General features: G+C 38.3%; 1 protein-coding gene across 1 annotated transcript in view; it reads right to left on the reverse strand.

Moving 5' to 3' along the window:
• Nucleotides 1-22812, reverse strand: part of ARHGAP19 (Rho GTPase activating protein 19) — a 67503-nt gene that overhangs the window by 41574 nt on the left and 3117 nt on the right. Inside the window, exon 2 of the mRNA XM_043597130.1 lies at nt 437-702. Coding sequence (XP_043453065.1) covers nt 437-702 — 266 coding nt within the window. The remainder of the gene's footprint in view (nt 1-436; nt 703-22812) is intronic.

Genomic DNA, 22812 nt, shown 5'->3' on the forward strand with positions numbered 1-22812 from the left:
ATGTCAGGCTCTGTGCTGACAGCTCAGAGCCTGGAGCCTGCTTTGGATTCTGTCTCCCTCTCTCTCTGCCTCTCTCCCGCTCGCATGGTCTCTCTCTCTCTCTCTCTCTCAAAAATAAATAACCACTAAAAAAAAATTATTTTTAATGTTCATTCTTTACTCTTCAGCTATGTCATAGGGCATGAAAATCAAGGTGCCTCTGATAACTACCTAAACTAAATCATGTCATCTCTCTCAGGGACTGATATACTTGCTTTAACTTATCTATTTTTTAAAAATTTTTATTACTATTACTTAAGATCTTACTACTTATGAAAATGAGAAAAATGACCAAAAAATACTTTAAATAACAGCAACTCAGTGAATGTGCAGATGTTAGGAATAAAGCCCAGGGAGCAGCTGAGACCTGCCCACCCTTCACAGACACATCCCCTACCCTTCCGCTTGAGAGACATCAGAGACCGGAAGAATCCCGGTGCTGGGCTGGCCCCACCAGGCAATTTAAGGTCCACTTCCCCCATCAGCTGAGCCAACTCAGTTCCAGGTAAGTCGATGAGCCTTGTGATATTGCTGACCACCAACTCGGTGAACACCTCAGGTTTCTCATGTCGGAGTTTCTCCACAAAAAAATCAGGATTGAAGATAATGGGCTGCCCTCGAAGGGAAGAATCATTGCAGATAACAAAATTACAGATAGCATCACTGAAAAAAATGAAATAGAAGACTCGTTAGGGGGATCATTTCTGCATGCTTCTCATGCTCTCTAAGCCATACAATTATTCACTCTTTCTGTGGGTTAATCTACATATTGGTCTTTTGAAAAACCTAATCCTTAATCTGCTGACTGTACAAAAGAAGACAATTTGAGCTTGTTGCTGTTTAGGTTATACCCACGCAGATACTTAGGAATTTCATTCAAAACAATTTTTCTTTAATGTTTATTTTTGAGAAAGAGAGAGAGAGGCAGATTGTGAGTAGGGGAGAACCAGAGTGAGAGGGAGACATGGAATCCGAAGCAGGCTCCAGGCTCTGAGCTGTCAGCACACAGCCCAATGCAAGGCTCAAACCCACAAACCGCAAGATCATGACCTGAGCCAAAATCAGACACTTAACCAACTGAGCCACCCAGGCGCCCCGTGTAATTTCATGTGATAAAAAGACACCAAGGGGCTCCTGGGTGGCTCAGTCGATTAAGCATCCAACTCTTGATTTCTGCTCAGGTCATGATCTCACGATTCTTGAGATCGAACCCTAAGTCAGGCTCTATGCAGACAGTCCAGGGCCTGCTTGGGATTCTCTCTCTCTGTCCCTCCTCAGCTTACACACATGTGTGCATGCTCGCTCTCGCTCTCTCTCTCTCTCTCTCTCTCTCTCTCGATAAATAAAACACTCTAAAAAATTAAATTAAATTGAAAAAGAAAAGACACCGGGGCACCTGGGTGGCTTAGTGGGTTAAGCATCCAATTTCAGCTTGGGACATGATCTCACAGTTTGTGGGTTCAAGCCCCACATCGGGCTCTGTGCTAACAGCTTGGAACCTGGAGCCTGCTTCGGATTCTGTGTGTCCCTCTCTGTCCCTCCTCTACTCATGCTGTCTCTCTCTCAAAATAAATAAACATTAAAAAAAAATTATACTATTTCCCATGCATCATCCCAACTGTTCACAGTACCACATTTAGGCCAGTCTCAAATGCCACAGAAACACATGATAGTAAGCATAAAACTATAAAAGAGCTAAAACTACATCTAAATAGTGTAGTAGACATTTTGGAGACATTTACTCTACCCATAGGGTTCTTTGGTTCCTGGGTCCCTATACAGGCATTTTCTAATAATCAGCTCCCTTTAACTGAGTCAGCTGCCCTTGGATTCTATTCCTCATAATCGGAAAGCCTTCCCCAGAATGAAAAGCCTTCACCTTTACAGGTATATAAAATAAATTAATTCCACCTTACCCAGGTCCAGAAATAGGCTTGTGGGGTTTTTTTGTTGTTGTTGTTGTTTTTATTATTATTTATTTTGAGAGAGAGAGGCAGAAAGAGAGAAAGAGGTAAAGTCTCAAGCAGGTCCTGCACTATCAGCAGAGAGCCCATGCAGGACTCAAATTCACAAACCGTGACATCATGACCTGAGCTGAAATCAAGAGTCAGATACTCAACCAAGCCACCCAGGTGCTCTAAGAAATAAGTTTTATTTTACAATCCTTCAACTCTAGGGTGCCTGAGTGGCTCAGGCAGTTAAGGGTCCAACTCTTGATTTTGGCTCAGGTCATGATCTCACGGTTCATGAGTTCGAGCCTCTCATGGGCTCTGCGCTGACAGCACAGGGCCTGCTTAAGACTCTCCCTCTTTCTCTCTCCCTCCCCCACACATACTCTGTCTCTCTCAAAAATAAAATAAAATAAAATAAAATAAAATCCTCCAAGTCTAGATAACTCTGCCCGTCATCTAAGTCCAACCTTTGTTCAGACAGTTTCTTCTCTCTAGGGCACTTGGCAAACTTCTACATCTTGCTCCTAATTTCACTTTTCTCTCACTAAATAATACTAAGCTGATATGTTCTGTGGGCCCCTGATCTTAGCTGGTTTTCCACTCCTACATTACTCAGGCTGCACTCCTGGCAAAGTTCCTTTGACTCTCAGGAAATATTTTCTTCCCTATTCATTGTGTTCTAATACCTAACTACTATACTCCTTTGTACTTCATGTGATTCCACCTCTGAGAGCAGACACAACAACACTTGCTTGTATCCATTATCAAGTATCTCTAATGGCTTGTTCTAACCCTTATTATATAAAGGCATCTACTATATAACCAAAGAGTAGAACACAAGCCAGAAAGGACAAGTCATCACGTCTGCCAGGCGAAGTCAAAATCCACCTGACACACACAAACATTCCCACAATAAAAAAATAAATTTAAAAAAATCACAACTTAAAGTCTTCCACAACATCCTAGGTACCAAAATACTGTTGAAGGAAAAATAACACTCTATATATTAAATATTAGTGATCTATAATCCACTTTGTCAACACTACCTGGATAATTTTTAACAATGGCATAATGGAAAAAAGGCATGGGAAAACTTCAAAGTTTGTCACTACTTCCTTGAAAAATTATCACATAACTTCAATCAACAGCCCAAATCTTCAATTGGTGGCTACTAATTCCTTCTTTTCTCTGGAATGACAATATAAGAATTCATGTAAAAATTTTAAATTATGCGTATTCTCAAGCCAAAGAGTCAGTAAAGAAAGATACCTTAACCTGCTTATCTCTTCAACCTTTTTACACACAAAGAAAGGTTATTTTCCCTGTAAATATGCCAATGATGAGAAGCCAATTAAAACCAAAAGTAACCATTGGCAAAAACCTCTTTTTTTTTTTTTTAATGTCAGCTTATTTCAGTTAAGAACCAATAGCCAATATAAAACTACTGTTTATAATCACTGCCAATCAGAAATCACTACTCTGAGACAGCCAGAAAAATCATGAAATGTATCAGCACTGAAAAGATTCTTATAAGTTACTGAGGCTAAACTATCATTTTACGGATTTCACACTCCTTTTAATTCTGAAAAACAGATTTCAGATCAAATTAGTTCTAACGTGTATATATACATGAATAGCATCCATTATATCCCTGAAGTAGAACCACATACAGACATATAACTTTCAGATCTTTAGTTTATTAATATCCAGAGAAATACTCGGTTAAAATTCTAAAATTTCCATCACAGATGACCCTCCAGCACTAAACTGGATCACATACACATGTGAGAAAGGAACTAGAAGCACAAAGCCCTAGCTACATAGTTTCTCAACAGAGTCCTTCCTGCCTGGCCATTAGCCCCCAAGTGTGCCCCCTCCTACACAGGTAGAACTGGTAGAAGAATAAGTAATTCAAGGCTGCCCCTACCTACTCACAAAGAATACCAGAAAAATTCCCTTGGAGTCCTAATACACAGGTCACAAATAAGCAATCTCCTCTTTTCTCCTTCTGCTTTTCCTCCCCTTCCTTCTCCTGATCATTCACTCTTGTTCTGCCCTACTTTAATGTCTTTAACCTAGTTTTTTGTTTCCTCTTCCTCACTTTTTCCGAGGGGGGCATCTGGTAAGACAGGATGTAAGAGAGAGAAATGGTTAAAAAAGAAGTAAAATGGAAGATGAGAGGTGGAAAAGACAGATACAGTGGGATACATTTTTTTAATTACCCCCATACCACACAGCCCACTAATCCCTTTCCGCAGAATACACAATATCACAATACAAAGGTAAGAATATCAAGGAACACATTAAGAACTTAAGAGACTTCTAGGACTAACAAAAAAATACTACATTTAAGCAAAAACAACTTCCTACTCTATGGTATCTTATTTTAAAACAAAGTCTAAGTTTGCTCAAGTTCAAGAAAAAAATTTAATTTCTTACATAAGTGCTGAAAGCTTCTGATGAGGCATTGGTAAATCGAAGAGACAGGAAAAAAGCTTTCTCCTTGTTTGTTATGACAAAGGAGCCTTCCTTTCCCTGCCCCATCACAGCCTACACAAATTCCAGACATGTTAGAGGATACAAGGGCATATTATGGGGCCTGAAAGGCAGTACTTATCAGGACTCTAAGCACTCATCTGCAAGTAGGAACAAAACAGAAATTAAAAACTGGAGCAGTTCATTGTATTTGCCAATGCGTACTTGAAACTCAACCGTAGTTCCGCATCACACTGAAAATTGTATTAGACAAAACAATCACATAACGTAAGAGTATAAGGACAAGTAGTTTTATAATATGGAGAGGATGATCCCTACCTTACATCATACACAAAAGACAAATTCCAGACAGAACAAAGATCTAAATATAAAAAGTCAAACTTTAAAAAGTTTAGAAAAGAGCAAAGAATAAATGAGACAGAGGAAATGTCTTAAACAAGGCATAAAAAGCACAATCCACAAAGAAAAAATTGATATATTTAACTACATTAAAACTTTAAATGTCTGTACAACAAATGGCATTATGAACAAAGTTCTTTAAAAAAGAAATCAAAATGCCTCTGGAGAGAGGAACAGGAATGAAAGAACAGGAGTGGGAGAAAAACTTTTCACTGTATGCTCTTTTGTATTTTCTGCATTTTTTATTCATGTGAACATACTACTCATTCACATACATAAATAAATAGATTTAAAACTTTAAGGGGTGCCTGGATAGCTCAGTTGGTTAAATATCCGACTTCAGCTCAGATCATGATCTATGGTTTGTGAGTTCAAGCCCGTGGAGCTCTGTGCAAATAGCTCAGAGCCTGGAGCCTGCTTTAGGTTCTGTGTCTCCCTCTCTCTCTCCCCCTCCCCCTGCTCACACTGTCTCTCTGTCTCTCTCTCTCAAAAATAAATAAGCATTAAAAAAAAATTTTAATAAAACTTTAAAATAACAAAATAAAAGGCATAAACTGGAAAAAAATATTTGTCATGCATATAAAAGGATTAGTATTCAGAATTAATCACTCTAAAATTTTATGTCTAAAATTTATAAGAAAAATACACTCGGGGCACCTGGGTGGCTCAGTCAGTTAAGCGGCCGACTTCGGCTCAGGTCATGATTTCGCGGTCTTTGAGTTCGAGCCCCGTGTCCGGCTCTGTGCTGACAGCTCAGAGCCTGGATCCTGTTTCAGATTCTGTGTCTCCCTCTTTCTGACCCTCCCCCATTCATGCTCTGTCTCTCTCTGTTTCAAAAATAAATAAACGTTAAAAAAAAATTTTTTTTTCAAAAAAAAAGAAAAATACACTCAACTCAAAGAAAATTAGACAAAAGATATGACGAAGTAATTCACCAAAGAGGAGCCCTAAGTGACTGACAAACATGAAAGGAATCTCAACTCTAAAAATTATAAGGATAGAAGCACGTGGGTGGCTCAGTCGGTTAAGCAACCAACAGGCTCAGGTCATGATCTCATGGTTCATAAGTTCAAGCCCTGCATTGAGCTTTGAACTGACATTGCAGAGTCTGCTTTGGATTCTCTGTCTCCCTCATTCTCTGCCCCTCCCCTGTTTGCACTCTCTCTCAAAAATAAGTAAACATTAAAAGAATTTTTTTTTTAATTACAATAGTTGGGGCGCCTGGGTGGCTCAGTCAGTTAAATGTCCAACTTCGGGCTCAGGTCATGATCTCATAGTTCATGGGTTTGAGCCCCACATCGGGCTCTGTGTTGACAGCTCAGAGCCTGGAGCCTATTTCGGATTCTGTGTCTCTGTCTCTCTCTCTGCCCCTCCCTCGCTCGTGCTCGCTCTCTCTCTCTCTTTCAAAAATAAATAAAACATTTTAAAAATAAATAAATAAATAAATAAATATGGGGCGCCGGGGTGGCTCAGTTGGTTAAGCGACTGACTTCAGCTCAGGTCATGATCTCACAGTTTTTGAGTTCGAGCCCCGCATCAGGCTCTGTGCTGACAGCTCAGAGCCTGGAGCCTACTTCAGATTCTATGTCTCCCCTGATCTCTACCCCTCCCCTGCTCACGCTCTGTGTCTCTCTGTCTCTCAATAATAAATAAACGTTAAAAACAATTTTTTAAATAAATAAATAAATAAATATCACAAGGGTAAAGCAAATTGAAGAATGGTACCTTTCCCCATCCATCATTTTGGCAAAAACTATCAGATTTAGGCATTATCTTTTATTCCTAGTTTGCTAAGGGTTGGTTATTTATTTATTTATTTATTTATTTATTTATTATCATGAGTCAGTGCTTAATTTTATCAATTTTTGTGCATCTATTAATATGACTTTTCTCCCTTATTTTGTTGATGTGGTGAATGACATTGATTAATGTTAAGCCAATTGTGCATCTCTAGAATAAATGTAATATTGTTATGATATATCATTTTTATATATTGTTGAATTTGGTTTGCTAATATTTAGATTTCTCCACATTCATTCATAAGTGAGAAAGTCATGGAATTGCTTTCCAAAAGTATAGAGTTCCTATGAAATCTTTCATTAAGCCAAAATGGCATAAAGTGAAGAAGCAGTCACCATTAACTCATACGGAAATTTTTTTTTGCATCTTGACCCCCAAAATAACCCCTCTTAGTCTTTTAAGATCCCTTAGGACCTATAACTCACAGATCCTCACAGACACAGTTCAGAGTTATGGCAGCTTGCTACTGAGATGCTAAGTGCAGTGGGAAGGAGCTTGGTGGGGCCAGTCTCGTTGATCAGGCTCTGAGCCGCCTCTATAATGGCTCAATGGAAAATAAACGCTGAATACTATTTTCACTTCTTTGTCTTTTTTCATAAAAATGGAAATCCTCTTTGGATTGCTTTCAGTTAGTGAAAATAGGCACTAGTGGAGGTCCCTCATAAAAGTGGCCAAACACAGACGGTCAAAATGCAGGTGATACCTGTGCAGTGGTGCCACCACCCGTCCACAGTTTCACTTTCTGGGGTCCACAGATAATCTTCCTCTGACCTATCATCAGAAGGTCAACAGTAGTCTAACAACTACCACAATGCCTACATCACTCACCTCACGTCTCACTGCACAGGCATATTTTCATCTCACATCATCACAAGTAGGGTGAGTACAGCACAAAAGATACTCTGAGAGAAAGACTACACGCACATAATTTTTATTATAGTATAATTGTTCTATTTGATTGTTATTTATTGCCCTATTGTATCTAGTTTTTGTTATTAATCTCTTAATATGTCTAATTTATACATTAAACATTATCATAGCTATGTACATATAGGAAAAAAGTATATGTGGGGTTCAGTACTATCCATAGCTTCAGCCATCCACTGGGGGGTCTTGGAACATATCCCCCATGGACAGAATGGGACTACTGTATTGTCTTCATTAGGTTTTATATAAAGGTTGTGCTGGCCTGGGGCACCTGGGAAGCTCAGTCAGTTAGGCATCCAACTCTTGATTTCAGCTCAGGTCATGATCTCACAGTTTGTGAGATGGAGCCCCACATCAGACTCTTCACTGACAGTGTGGAGCCTGCTTAGGATTCTCTCTCTCTCTTTCTCTCTCTCTCTCTCTCAAAATAAATAAATAAACATAAAAAAAAAGATTGTGTTTCCATATAAAATTAGTTGGGGAATATGTCTTATTTTTCTATTTTCTGAAAAAATTTATGTGAGATTGATGTTATTGCTTCTTTAAATATTTGATCAAATTGGCTGATGAAGCCATCTAAACCTAGAGCTTTCTTTGTGAGGTTTTTAATTATATATTCAATTTAATTTATGTTACAGAACTATTCAAATTTTCTATTTCTTCTTACATTAATTTTGGTTAAGCTGGACATTTCTAGGACTTTGTCTATTTCACATAAATTTTCAAGCTTTATTGGCATAAACTTGCTTATAATATCCTCTTAGGTACTTTTTTTTAAAGATTCCTTATTTTTTATTATTTTTTTAAATGTTTATTTATTTATTTTGAGAGCGAAAAAGAGAGAGCATGCATGTGTGCAAGCAGGAAAGAGGCAGAGAGAGGGGGAGAGAGAGAATCCCAAGCACCCTCCACGTTATCAACACAGAGCCCAAGGCAGGGCTCAAAGTCACCAACCATGAGTCATGACCTGAGCCAAAATCAAGAGTCGGACACTTAATCAACTGAGTCACCCAGGCACCCCCTCCTTTTAGGTATTTTTTAATGGTTCCTCTTAAGAACTACAAAGTTACATAATGATGTCCTTCTCTTTGTTCCTGATATTGATAATTTATGTTTTCTCTTTTAATTTATGAATCTTATTAGAGGTTTATTATTCGTTTTGTCAAGGTTACGGCTTTTGATTTTGCTGAATCCCTCTATCACGTATTTGCTGTTTATTTCATTAATTTCTGCTCTTATCTTTATTGCTTCCTTTCTTTACTGGATTCAGGGTAAAGGTGGCACTGCAAATCAGTGGGGAATCAATGACCTTTTGACTAAATGGTGTGGGACACTTGGCTATCTACAGGAGGAAAAAGTGAAAATTGACCTCTATCACACAATATACACAAAGATCATCAATTGCAGGTGAGTGGCAGATCTAAAGGTGAATAGCAGAACCATAAACCTACTAGAAGGTAATATAGAAGAATACATTCTTGAACTGAAGCTGAGGAAATTTTTTAAATAGTTTTTAAATACCGCATTAAAAATATTAACCACAAGGGGGCGCCTGGGTGGTTCAGTCGGTTAAGCATCTGACTTGGTTTCCGCTCAGGTCATAATTTCACAGTTTCATGAGTTCGAGCACAGAGCCTGATTGAGATTCTCGGTCTCCCTCTCTCTTTGCCCCATCCCTACTCATGCTGTTTCTGTCTCTCAAAATAAATAAATAATCTTAAAATATACATATATTAACCATAAAGGTACCTGGGTGGCTCGGTTGTTTGAGCATCCAACTCTTGATTTTGGCTCAGGCCATGATCCCAGGGTCATGGGATCAAGCCCATGTCAGGCTCCATACTGAGCGTGGAGCCTGATTAAGAGTTTCTCTCTCTCTCTCTCTCCCTCTGCCCCTCTCTTCCACACACACTCTTTTTCTTTCTCTTAAAAAAAAAGAAGAAACAAACCCAATAGAAAAACAGGCATGAAATTTCAATAAAATCTCATTAAAAAATTAGCCAAATGGCCCATATATTCATAAAGAAAAAAACTGTTCAATATCATTAAATATCAAGGAAATGCAAATTTTAAAAGAATGACATACTATTATCCAACAGAATGACTAAAATTAAAAAGAATGACAATACCAAAGCTTAGACAAACTGACAGTAACTCTTTTATACTGATAGTGAGGCTATAAATTGGTATAAGCATTTTGGAAAACTGTTTGGTCTTATCTACTAAAGTTGAACAAAAGTGTATCCTGTGACCCCAACAATTCTAAAACATGTCTAATGTATGCAGCCACGTGTGCACCAAAATCATTAGTAGAAACATTAATTTCTAAACAGCCAAAATATCCAGAATGATTCCTTAAATTGTGGCATATATAATGGTATATTTTACAGCAATGAAAATGAGCAAACTCCAGTCACATGCACCATCATGAATGAATCTCACATGTAATGATGAGCAAAAGAAGTCTCTCATACCACACATACACACACACACACAGACTACTTAGTATGCAAGACCATTTACATCAAATTTTGAGAACAGACAAAACTATATTATTTAGCAATACTTACTTAAGTGGTAAAATTGTAAAGAGAAGCAAAGATATATTTACCATAAAATTCAGGAAACTGGCTACCTTTGAGGAGCAGTAATTAAGAAAAGGAGGCAAAAAGGGGAGTTGAGGGGAATTTCCAGGGTGCTAGCACTATTCTTGTGATAAATCATGGAGCTATGGGAAAAAGGAGCTTCATTTGAATGACTTATAGCTAATGTTAAGGTTTACTGAAGCTGGGCAATAGGAAAATACTAATCATATTATTCTACATTCTTGTATGTAGAACCACATCTTCCAAGATAAATCTTTTTTTTTTTAATTTTTTTTTTAACGTTTATTTATTTTTGAGACAGAGAGAGACAGAGCATGAACAGGGGAGGAGCAGAGAGAGAGGGAGACACAGAATCGGAACCAGGCTCCAGGCTCTGGGCCATCAGCCCAGAGCCCGACGCGGGGCTCGAACTCACAGACCGTGAGATCGTGACCTGAGCTGAAGTCAGACGCTTAACCGACTGAGCCACCCAGGCGCTCCCTTCCAAGATAAATCTTAAGAAACCAAGCAGATTTGACCTAAATCTTGCTACAACTTGATGTTAATATCATAGAAAGTCAAAGTGAATAGTAAAGGTTAACTTCCTCATCACAGGAGTTTTTGATACATGAACAGAACCAGGAGAATTAGTAGTTAGGCAGTAGGCATACAGAGATAGTTAGGACTCCAGTATTTAAATGCATACATTAGGTAACTATCCCAAAGAAGAATAAGAGGCAGGGTCTATTAAAAAGGAAACTTTGGGGGCATCTGGCTGGCTCAATTGGTAGAGAATGTATGTGACTCTTGATCTCAGGGTCGTGAGTTCAAGCCCCACCTTAGACATAGAGCTTACATTTAAAAAAAAAAGAAAAACGGCACAAAAAGAGACACTCAGATCAATGAAACAGAATAGAGAACCCAGAAATGGACCCACAAACATATGGCCAATTAATCTTTAACAAAGCAGGAATGAATATCCAATGGAATAAAGACAGGCTCTTCAGCAAATGGTGCTGGGAAAACTGGACAGCAACATGCAGAAAAATGAACCTGGACCACTTTCTTACAGCATACACAAAAATAAACTCAAAATGGATGAAAGACCTAAATGTAAGACAGGAAGCCATCAAAATCCTCGAGGAGAAAGCAGGCAAAAACCTCTTTGATCTTGGCGGCAGCAACTTCTTACTCAACACATCTCCAGAGGCAAGGGAATCAAAAGCAAACATGAACTATTGGGACCTCATCAAAATAAAAAGCTTCTACACAGCAAAGGAAACAAGCAGCAAAACTAAAAGGCAACCAACAGAATGGGAGAAGATATTTGCAAACGACGTATCAGATAAAGGATTAGTATCCAAAATCTATAAAGAACTTATCAAATTCAACACCCAAAAAACAAATAATCCAGTGAAGAAATGGGCAAAAAACATGAATAGACACTTCTCCAAAGAAGACATCCAGACGGCCAATCGACACATGAAAAAATGCTCAAGGGGCGCCTGGGTAGCTCAGTCAGTTAAGCCTCTGACTTCAGCTTCAGGTCATGATCTTGCACTCTGGGAGTTCGAGCCCCTCAGGCTCTGTGCTGACAGCTCAGAGCCTGGAGCCTGCGTCGGATTTTGTGTCTCCTTCTCTCTCTACCCCTCCGCCTCTCACGCTCTCTCTCGCTCTCTCTCTTTCTCAAAAATAAATAAACATTAAAAAAAGAAAGAAAAAAAAAGAAAAAATGCTCAACATCACTCATCATCGGGAACTACAAATCAAAACCACAATGAGACGCCACTTCAAACCTGTCAGAATGGCTAACATTAACAACCCAGGCGACAACAGATGGCGGCGAGGATGCAGAGAAATAGGATCTCTTGCATTGTTGGTGGGAATGCAAGCTGGTGCAGCCACTCTGGAAAACAGTATGGAGGTTCCTCAAAAAATTAAAAATATAGAACTACCCTATGACCACCAATTGCACTACCAGGTATTGATCCAAGGGATACAGGTGTGCTGTTTCAAAGAGGCACATGCACCCCAATGTTTATAGCAGTGCTATCAACAATAACCGAAGTATGGAAAGAGCCCAAATGTCCACTGATGGATGAATGGATAAAGAAGATGTGGTATATATATACAATGGAGTATTACTTGGCAATCAAAAAGAATGAAATCTTGCTATTTGCAACTACATGGATGGAACTAGAGGGTATTACGCCAAATGAAATTAATCAGAGAAAGACAAACAGCATATGACTTTACTCATATGAGGACTTTAAAATACAAAACGAACATAAGGGAAGGGAAGGACGAATAATATAAAAACAGGGAGGGGAACAAAACATAAAAAACTCTTAAATATGCAGAACAAACAGAGGGTTGCTGGAGGGGTTGTGGGAAGGGGGACGGGCTAAATGGGTAAGGGACATTAAGGAATCTACTTCTGAAATCATTGTTGCACTATATGTTAACGAACTTGGATATAAATTTAAAAATAAATTATTAAAAATAAGAAAGAAAGAAAGAAAGAAAGAAAGAAAGAAAGAAAGAAAGAAAGAAAGAAAGAAAGAAAGAAAGAAAGAAAGAAAAATTTGTATAACCTACTTATTGTCTGCTATGATTACTCTTACCACTAGATGGAAGTCTACATGTAAGGTAATCTGCTTAGTGAAAGAACTAGAAACAGAATCCACAGCTGAAAAATCAATTACAGAATAATGAAATGCAAGTGCTTTTGAGGCATGTTGAACCCATGAATCTGCAAAATTCAAGACAGTGGGGGGAAAAATATGTATCCTGCAGATGTATCTTTTGGCTGACTGCTACCAAAACTGCATACCCACAAAAACTAAATGTTTCCTCCCTAGTGAATTGCTTAACTTGATTTGTTCTCCAAGAACCACAACCTTGGCAACATCTATCAAAATATGAGCTATATTTAAAGTTGTCTAAATCTGACTTACCACCCTAAGAGAAGTAGGCACTCTCTGACTACTTTTTCAACTGTCTGGCTCTGAAATATGGCTTTCAATGTGTCACTTTCTGGGAGAGCTGTTAGATAGGAATACACAGAAGTATTAAACGAGAGGCTATTCTTCCTTTTTCTGCATATAAATTTAAACTGGTATCATGAAAAGTTGTATATATAGAGAAAGGATAAAACAAACCCCATGTGCCCAAGCTGGCAGCATTTTTACATAACAAAAACAGTTCAAAGTTGACAAGTAGTACTACAAGGTTTCAGCAAATAATATCCAATTTCTTAGACAAGAAACATTTATATCCTAAAGTCCACCCTTAGAGTAGATGTCCAAGGTTTTGTAATTAGGACCTCTTATCTCTAATTTAGACTCCAAAAGTCTGCAAAAGTATATTTGTCCTCTACATTTGATCTCAACATAAACTAATTTCAAAGTACTAGAGCAACTTAACCTGAAATAAATTATTTAGAAATTAAAGAATTCCTGGAGCGTCTGGGTGGCTCAGCGGGTTAAGCATCTGATTTTGGCTCAGGTCGTGATCTCATGGTTTGTGGGCTGGAGCCCCGCATCCGGCTCTGTGCTGACAGTGGGAGCCTACTTCAGATTCTTTCTCTCCCTCTATCTCTGCCCCCCACCTCAAAAAATAAACAAACATTAAAAAAAATTGTTTTTTAAGAAACTAAAGAATTCCTGATTGCTTACCTTAACCTTAACATTTTTGGAAATCTGACCTAAGATTTTGCCCTATAGAATGACAACCCAATGTCCTCAGTCAAGAGGGCTAATTATACTTCCTCAAAGTATCAGTAACACAAATTTATTAACATGTATTTACTTGCCAATTTGTATCCTTTTTGGGTGTCACAAGAATTGGTATTAATTCTGCTGCTGCCACCTCTCTTAATTTTTCTCCGTCAGGCAAGTATACAATAAGAAAGTTTATTTGAATTAGAAAAATTACATCAAAATTCCTTATTTGGAGAAAGTTCTAAAAGATGTTTTGCTGACAATACAGTGTCTCTCTTATCATTACCTAAAATCTGTTTACCACTCAGAAAAGTATAGTCCAAACTTCAGGAGACTCTCTTTTCCAACAGACTTTAAAAGACATGAGCCTCAGGCAACTAAAACACAAAGTACTTCTATGTATGATCAGATTAGGTTCCAAAGACTACTTCTAAATCTATTTGTTCCAAAGTCCAGAGTGATCCTATCCAAGAGACAGCAAGTGCTTTTGCTCTGACATGTGACATTCATATCTTTAAAAAGAGCTTCTATTACCTTAGTCAATATTCTACAAACCTAATCATAAGTCTCTTCAACTAGCATAAGAAGGTGAAATCATAGTCACTCATGTGTCATTTAAAATCAAACTAACCATGATCTACTGAGTGCTTTGTAATTTTAAATCATAAGGTATAGGGACAAGACACTAAGGTAATTTGCTGGCCTCCAGAAGTTTAAAATTCACTCAGCTTTTATTTTTTCCCCCCACTACCTCTATTTTCAAAAATACAAGTAGCCAATTGCAGGTATAATTAAGCACAGGAGCACCTAGAGATGACTTTGAAAATTAGGTTGTAAACAATTTTTGTTTGATTGTATTTGCATATATACGTTATTTTAAAGAGCTCTTTGGGCAACTGCTAAAAATTCTTTGCATTGCAAGCGATTATGAGACTTTTTCACAGTAGTACGTCTTAAGCAACCTCCACTTTGGGAAAACACATACCTTCCCACTCCGTCTGAATGACACCAAGTGTTGAGAAGATGGAATGCTGAAAAGATGGCATTCTAATATATGGGATTTTATGGTGCATCAAGTATGTAATACTTTCGAAAAAATTTTTAAGTATTTTGAAAAATACTTTTTGAAAGTTTAAATATTCTAATGTCTTTTCAACACTTTTATTTCTCAACACCCAAAAAGAATCTATGTTGTCAGTTAAAATACTTACATTTTAATAAAATTTAGGCTTTATCCCCTATACAATCTTAATATACATACCCTGTATTTAAATTTTCAATAAAGGGGCACCAGGGTGGCTCAGTTGGTTAAGTGTCCAACTTCGGCTCAGGTCATAATCTCACAGTTCACGAGTTCAAGCCCTACATGGGCTCTGCGCTAACAGTGTGGAGCCTGTTTCAGATCCTCTGTCCCCCTCTCTCTCTGCCCCTCCCCATAAACATTTAAAAAATAAAAATAAAAAAATAAATCTTCAATGAAAACTGTTAACACATGATGTAGGCATGTTTCACACTGGTGGACTTTGATTACAAGAGCCTGGTCACAAGGATAGCTGCCACAAAATGACCTTACCAAAAGAAAAAATATTAATAAAGTAAGCCTTGACACCTGAGTGAAGAAACTATTACTGCAACCAAGGGAAGGACTGTGGGGATTCTAAAATGCAAAAAAACCTTAAAAATGATAAATAGACTTAAGTATACAAAAGCTAGCCATACTTCAAAGTACAACTTCTAGTGCATATAGCAATCTCCAATCAAACTATAAAAGAAAGTCATTGATGATAATGCCAAGTATAATATTACTAAATTGTATCACTGTATACTTTCTTGGTTTCTCCCCCAATTCTGTTTCCTATTATTTGGTGAGTTATTCTTTAGCGTCATTAATATTACTTACTTGGTTTTATTTTTGTAATTGTGTTCAACATGAAAATAAGTGAAGAACTTTCTCATTATATAATCCCAATATCACTCTTTAGGTTAGTTTCTAAATTAATAAGGTTCTCCCCTACCCAAAGAGGAGATAAAGAGGGCTTTATCTCTAATCAGATAATCTGTCTAATCAGATGACATATTATCTTAAAACTGTCAAATAATGTTTTACTTATTTATAATAACACATTTCAGAGACTTAGACAAAGATCAACCAAACTATTTTAATTTTCTATGGGAAAAAATGAAAAGAACAAAAAAATAAAAACACAATCATATAATGTTACATTTCTGAAGTGGATATAGCTTTATGTGATATGTTGGACATTTTCTGTTAAACTGGGGGAAGTTTATTTGTCATAGATTGGCTCAGATTATTATTGCATTTTTGTAATCTTACTGAGTCCCAAGAAATTAGTTTTATGCTACATAATAAACTCTGGTCAGTAAACAAGAGAAATAAAGCTCAAACTTGACTACATTTATTTGAAACTGATCCATATGTCTTTAAACGAAACATCTCATCTCCGTATTTGTGTATACAAGCAATATTTTAATTATGTATTAATTTTTCAAAAGCCAAAGTGTTATTACTTCAGCACAACTAAATTCAGTAGGGGGTGACTAAATTTTTCTATGGTTCCGTTTCATTCTGGTGTCCAGCTTTCATGTAATAGTTCAACCTGACAAATCACCTTTTTTTAATCTAGTAACTGATACTATTATTATGTTTTCATATGATCATCTTAAAAGTTATGGCTTTATAGTGTTATAGTTATGAATTTCACACTAACACATTTCCCGTTATAAAATGTACTATCATTAATGCACTCCATATTTGAATAATTACTTATAAGGTAGATCGCAAAACTTGTGAACATCTGACAAAATCATTTTCCCCACTATATTACTACAGTTTTACACTTGATTACAAAAAAGAATGATAGCTTTCCTACGAAATTTTAAGTATAACTAAAGACCATAACACAAAAGATAATACAAGATCATTAACTGCCCAATCCATGGTACAAACAATAAAAGATGTACAAATTCAGCAGTAGGAGAGAGGCGCCTAGGTGGCTCGGTCAGTTAAGCGTCCAACTTCAGCTCAGGTCATGATCTCACGGCTCATGAGTTTGAGCCTTGCATCAGGCCTTCTGCTGTCAGTGTAGAACCTCTTCAGATCCTCTGTCCCCCTCTTTCTCTGCCCCTCCCCCGCTCATTCTCATACTCTCTCTCTCTCAAAAATAAACATTAAAAAAAAAAGAAGGTAGGAGAGAAACTCTCACTCTTATACAAGAGATGAGATTTGAGGTAGATCTTAAAGATGAATAGGGTTTGGACAGTGGAAAAAAGAAATAAGTAGTACTTAAATAAGGGGCTTGTTGGTTTGGTTGGTTTTTTAAGAAACATAAAATGTGGGGCACCTGGGTGCCTCAGTCGGTTAAGCATCCAACTCTCAGTATCGGCTCGGATCATGATCCCAGTTTCATGAGTTCAAGCCCCTCATCCGGCTCTGCTCTGGCAGCGCAGAACCTGCTTGGGATTCTCCCTCTCTCTCTCCCTCTCCCTCTCTCTCTCTCTCTCTCTCTCTCTCTCTGCCCCTCTCCCACTCACACTGTCTCGGTCTCTCTCAAAATAAATTTAAAAAAGAAAAGAAAAGAAAAGAAAAAAGAAAAGAAAAGAAACATAAAATATGTTCTCCACATACTTATGGCAAGCCCTTTTCAAAACATAACGTTAAATAGAGGGGAGTATACAGAGGGGTTAATGAAATAGTGTAGTGGACATCTGTTTTTTGCATACCCGACATCTATTTCCCCCTTCCTCTGGTAAGAGCACCCCTACTCTCCTTTGGGCAATAAGCTCTCCCCATCTTTCAATGTATGTGGTTTGCCACCAATATCGACCCTACTCCCTGGGCAGCAAGTGTGAGCTCAGGACCCAGGCTTAACCAATGGAAACATTCTATCCTCCTCATTGATTCAGACAAAGGCCCACAGAGTCAAACCAGGAAAAGATTTAATTCCAGAGTCATGCTAGATGCTAAGATTGCTAAACCTGTGGAATGTGAGACTGAAGCTGCTGGTGGTCCTTTACTGCATCTTTTGTAAAGAACTTGCCTTTTCAAAAAGCAGGAAAAAAAGGAAGGAAACCAGATCTAAGAAAGCAAGAAGCAGATGCCTCATGACACTGAGATTTGAGAATTTCAATACAGACTAAGCCATGCTCGATCTACCCCTTGGACTTTTCATTTTCTTAAGCCAATCGATAGCATCTCTTTGCTTAAGCTAGTTTAAGTTTCTGTCACATATAACTGAAAGAATCCTAATAAATATAAATGCTAAAAATGTCACCCCCTAGGGGCGCCTGGGTGGCTCAGTCAGTTGGGCGCCCAACTTCGGCTCAGGTCATGATCTCACAGCTCATGAGTTCGAGCCCCGCGTCAAGCTATTGTGCTGACCATTCGGAACCTGGAGCCTGCTTCAGATTCTGTGTGTGTGTCTCTCTCTGCCCCTAACCCACTCACATTCTGTCTCTATCCTTCTCAAGAATAAATAAACATTTTTTTTTAATTAAAAAAAAAAAAGTCAGCCCCTAGTATAAATCCCAGCCCCTCTTTGGTCATTTTGGTATTCCGCCTCCCTACTTCTTCCTTGGGAAATCTCTCTTCTCCTAGATCACCTCTTGCTGGGCTCATTATCACCACTGCCTCTAAAGCCTGCCTTATGGCTGTGGCTGGCAGCCTCTACTAGGAAGTTACCCTCTCTTCTCCATATTTTCTTTTTAATTTTTATCTTATCACTTGTGCTTCTCCTTTCTGTACCATTTTTCCAATGCTTCTTGGCTTTTTAATAAGCCAGTCTTGGGTTTTCTTACAATGTGAACTTCTGTTCAGCCAAATGCACCAATCACAGCACACAGCATGCAGCCTTTGGTTCTTCAGCTCAGCTCATTTCGGTGATTTTCATTGTCCCACATTATTCAAAGGTTCATTTAAAAAAAAAAATAACAAAACTTTCAAGCTTAATGCTGTGTTATGCCAAATAACTGATGCTGATATTAAATCTAAATTCAGGATAAAAGGGTATTACTCTAATAAGTATAACTAAAAACTACACTTGTTCAAAAGATTCATGTGCAATACCCAGACCTAGAACAAGGCCAAAAAAAAATTATTATACATTAGACCCTGGCAGAAATGCAATTAACTCTTTTAAAATTACATATATTTCAAGATCATTACAAACAACAATTTCTAAAACCTCGTATAACTACCTACTGGAAACCCCATTTAAAGATAGGGAAATACCAAAGTAACTTGCTCAAAGACACAAACTGCTTTAACTGAGAGAACAGTATCAATAAACAACACACCCTCTGGGATCTCTGCAAGTTTGAAACTGCAAAGATCAGTAAGGTAATACTAACACTTTACACATCAGCATGCCTCAAAAAAATAAAATACAGATAAGCAATAGTTATCAGGTTAAATATAATTTAACAGTCTTGGGGGGCTTAGGTGGCTCCATCCATTGAGCGTCCAACCTCAGCTCAGGTCATAAGCTCACAGTTTGTGAGTTCAAGCCCCGCATGAGGTTCTCTGTTGTCAGCACAGAGCCCACTTTGGATCCTCTGCCCTGCTCTCTCTCTGCCCCTTCCCTGCTGGTTCTATATCAAAATAAATACATAAACTTTAAAAAAAAAATAGATAAATATAATTTAACAGTCTTGCTCTAGGTTCTTTATTCCAGGAAACAGTGATTCCATCTAGAAAGCATATAGACTTTTACAAGTTTACATGCAAATAAGTGTGTCAGTGCAAATTTAACCACCCATCACTCTCTTGTCTTCTCTGATGTGTTTCTGTCCCTCCTCATTCTTTCAGATCCTACCCAGTATCTCATACTCTTCCATAGAAGTCTTAGGAAGTGCTACAGCAAGGGAGGCAAAGAACTAGAGTGAGAGGATTATCCACATGTGCCAGTTATTGATTTCATGCCTCTCACCCACGGTTGCCTACTCTGCAAAAATGGAGCTGGAGCCCTTAAATATATTTCCTTCTCCAGGCACCTGGATGGCTCAGTTGGTTAAGTATCCAACTCCTGGTTTCCACTCCGGTTATGATCTCAGGGTTCGTGGTTTGACACCCCCCCCCCCCCGCCCCAGTGTGGAGCCTGCTTGGGATTCTCTCACTTTCCCTCTCTCTCTGCCTCTCCCCACTCATAAGCTCTCTCTCAAAATAAATTTGTTTACTTAAAGTTTATGTATTTTCTTCTCCAGCTGGCATGACAGTGAGAGTTCATAAAGAACACAGGGGTGACACTGCAGGAGGAGGAGCCTTTCCCTTTCCCTGGCCCCAGGGCACTCCACTAGGAAAGCTCCTGCACCATGCACAGCTTCTCCAGTACCCAGATCCCACAGCATAGGCGGCTTCTCCAGTGACAGCCTCCTGCAGTCTATGGCACTGAGCAGCACCCATAAGCCAGTAGTTCCCTAGGAACAGCTTTCCCCAGTACCCTAAAGCGTGGATTTCTAGCAGGTTCTATAAGGTGAATTTCCAACAAGTTCCACCACAGCAACTTTTCTGCCATTCAATGTGAGCCATAGCCATGCCTTAAACAAAGCGTGGACCTCTTTCTTGTACGTTCTATCTCAGCCCTAAGGATTATAGTGGATTCTTTTTTTTTTTTTTAATCAAGGTATAAATGGCATATAAAATTGCAAGATGTTTAAAGTGTACAACATGATGATTCAATATATATAAGCTGATTCTGATATCTACTATTTATATAATCTTTAGAGATCTCTTTTACTTACTAGCCAATCCTTGTTAACTCCAATCCCACTATAGTTAACAATTCTTTATGTTAAACACTTTTTGCTCAAATTACTGTATAGTTTCTGTGTCCTAGTTGAACCTCAACTGATCTATCAGGTAAAACTAGCAAACCATCAGCACAAAATAGATGGGCTCTGGCATTTCTAGAAAAAAACCCATCCTAAAAAATGATTAATAACAGTGTAGTTAAGAGAATTCATACAAGGTAACCAGAGGGTATCTTCAAGAAGGAAATGAGATCACTGCTGTTAAAAAATAATAATAATAAGCATTAATATAATCAACTGTAGTGTATCCCTCCCAAAGATAAAATAAGGCAAACTGGTGTACATAACTTGTATATTCTTTGTGCAAATTACCAAATTTGCATTTAGCAATTGGCTTCTTGTGAGCCTGAATGGAGTCAGTCTCCTCAAACCCACCTAATGGATAAAATAGTGTCTGAACTCACAATAACAAAAACAGACTGCCACTCTCTGATGACCTTCCACATAACCAACCAGCAACCTCCAGCTTTAACATTCGTTAATCTCACAAACTCTACAAAAGGTCAGAAGCAAAGAAAAGTAAGCCACTTTTATGTGGATTATTTTAAAATTCTATTCCTTCTTCCCCTCTCCTTCCACAAGACTGGCCTTGTCTATAAATATAATGATCAAACCCTCTAAGCCAGGTAATTGATAAAAATATAAAATGAAATGATTCAGATTCAAGAAAGACCATTGAAGCAGGTCTGCATGGCTCAGTCAGTTAAGTGTCCAACTCTTGATCTCAGAGCACATCATGATCTCACAATTCATGGGGTCAAGCCCCAAGTCAGGCTCTGTGCTGACAGTGTGAAGCCCATTTGGGATTCTCTCTCTCTCCCTCTCTCCCTGTCCTCCTGCTCACTTGTGCTCTCTCTAAATAAATAAATAAATAGACTTTAAAAATGAAAAAAAGAAAAATCACTGAAGAATCTATTCCTGTGCCTGCTTTGGCAGCACATATACTAAAATTGAAGAATCTATTCCTCATTACCCTTCACATAGAATATTTTTTAATGTTTATTTATTTTTGAAAGAGAGAGAGAGGGAGAGAGAGAGAAAATACAAGCGGGGGAGGGGAAGAAAGAGAGGGGGACAGAGCCTGTCACAGGGCTCAAACTCATGAACCGTGAGATCACGACCTGAGCCAAAGTCCCACACTCAGCCAACTGAGCCACCCAGGTGCCCCCCTTCGGATATGATTTGACAGCACAAATACAAAACTGGATTCAGGTGTTTAAATCATGTTTTCCCACTTGTGCATGTGAGAAGAGGCAAGTCTTCCAAAGATCAGTAAAGGTTCCATTTTTCACTTTTTTTTTTTTCCATCTATCACTTTTCTTAAGGGCCACACTGCTGTCTTATCAAAGGAAGAACAATATAACAAAAAGTCTTCAGGAAATTATGTGTTGAGTAACCAATATTCCACTCTCTATGGTGTATTTAAATTAGCAGAATACAGGACCCTTTCCCCTTCTATAGGACTTTCCTTATCCTCCAAAAACAATTCCAAAATGGAATGCAAGCATCCAGTAAGTAGTTGTTTCCTAAGCTTCCTGCTGTTGCTAAATTCTAGAAACAGGCTTGGGCCCCAAAACTTGGACACTGCTGGCATATTAACTGTCACCAACTTATGACAAATGTTATCACTACCATGGCTTGTTATGCTTCCCTCCAACCCTGGATGTTCCCATTTGCTTTTCTAGGTTCACAGCAGGTTTCTTTTTCCCCGTGAATTTTGGGGTTAAAAAGCTTGTGACTCTTTGTTATCAATTTCCCCTCTTCATCTAATAATAGCACTTTTATTATATGTCTGTTTAATTCAAAAAGTACTGAACTGGGCGCCTATGTGGCTCAGTTGTCAAGCATCTAACTTCGGCTCAGGTCATGATCTCACGGTTCATGAGTTCAAGTCCCACATCGGACAAGCTTGAACCCTGCATCGGGTGAGCTTGTGCTCTGCTTCAGGTGAGCCTCACTTCTCACTCTCTCTCTCTCTCTCTCCCTCACTCTCTCTCTTCCCCCTTTCTCTGTCTCTCTCTCCCTCTGCCCCTCCTGGGATTCTCTCTCTGTCCCTCTCTCACTTGT

Source organism: Prionailurus bengalensis, chromosome D2 (assembly GCF_016509475.1).
Source record: "Prionailurus bengalensis isolate Pbe53 chromosome D2, Fcat_Pben_1.1_paternal_pri, whole genome shotgun sequence".
NCBI classification, from domain to species: Eukaryota; Metazoa; Chordata; class Mammalia; order Carnivora; family Felidae; genus Prionailurus; species Prionailurus bengalensis.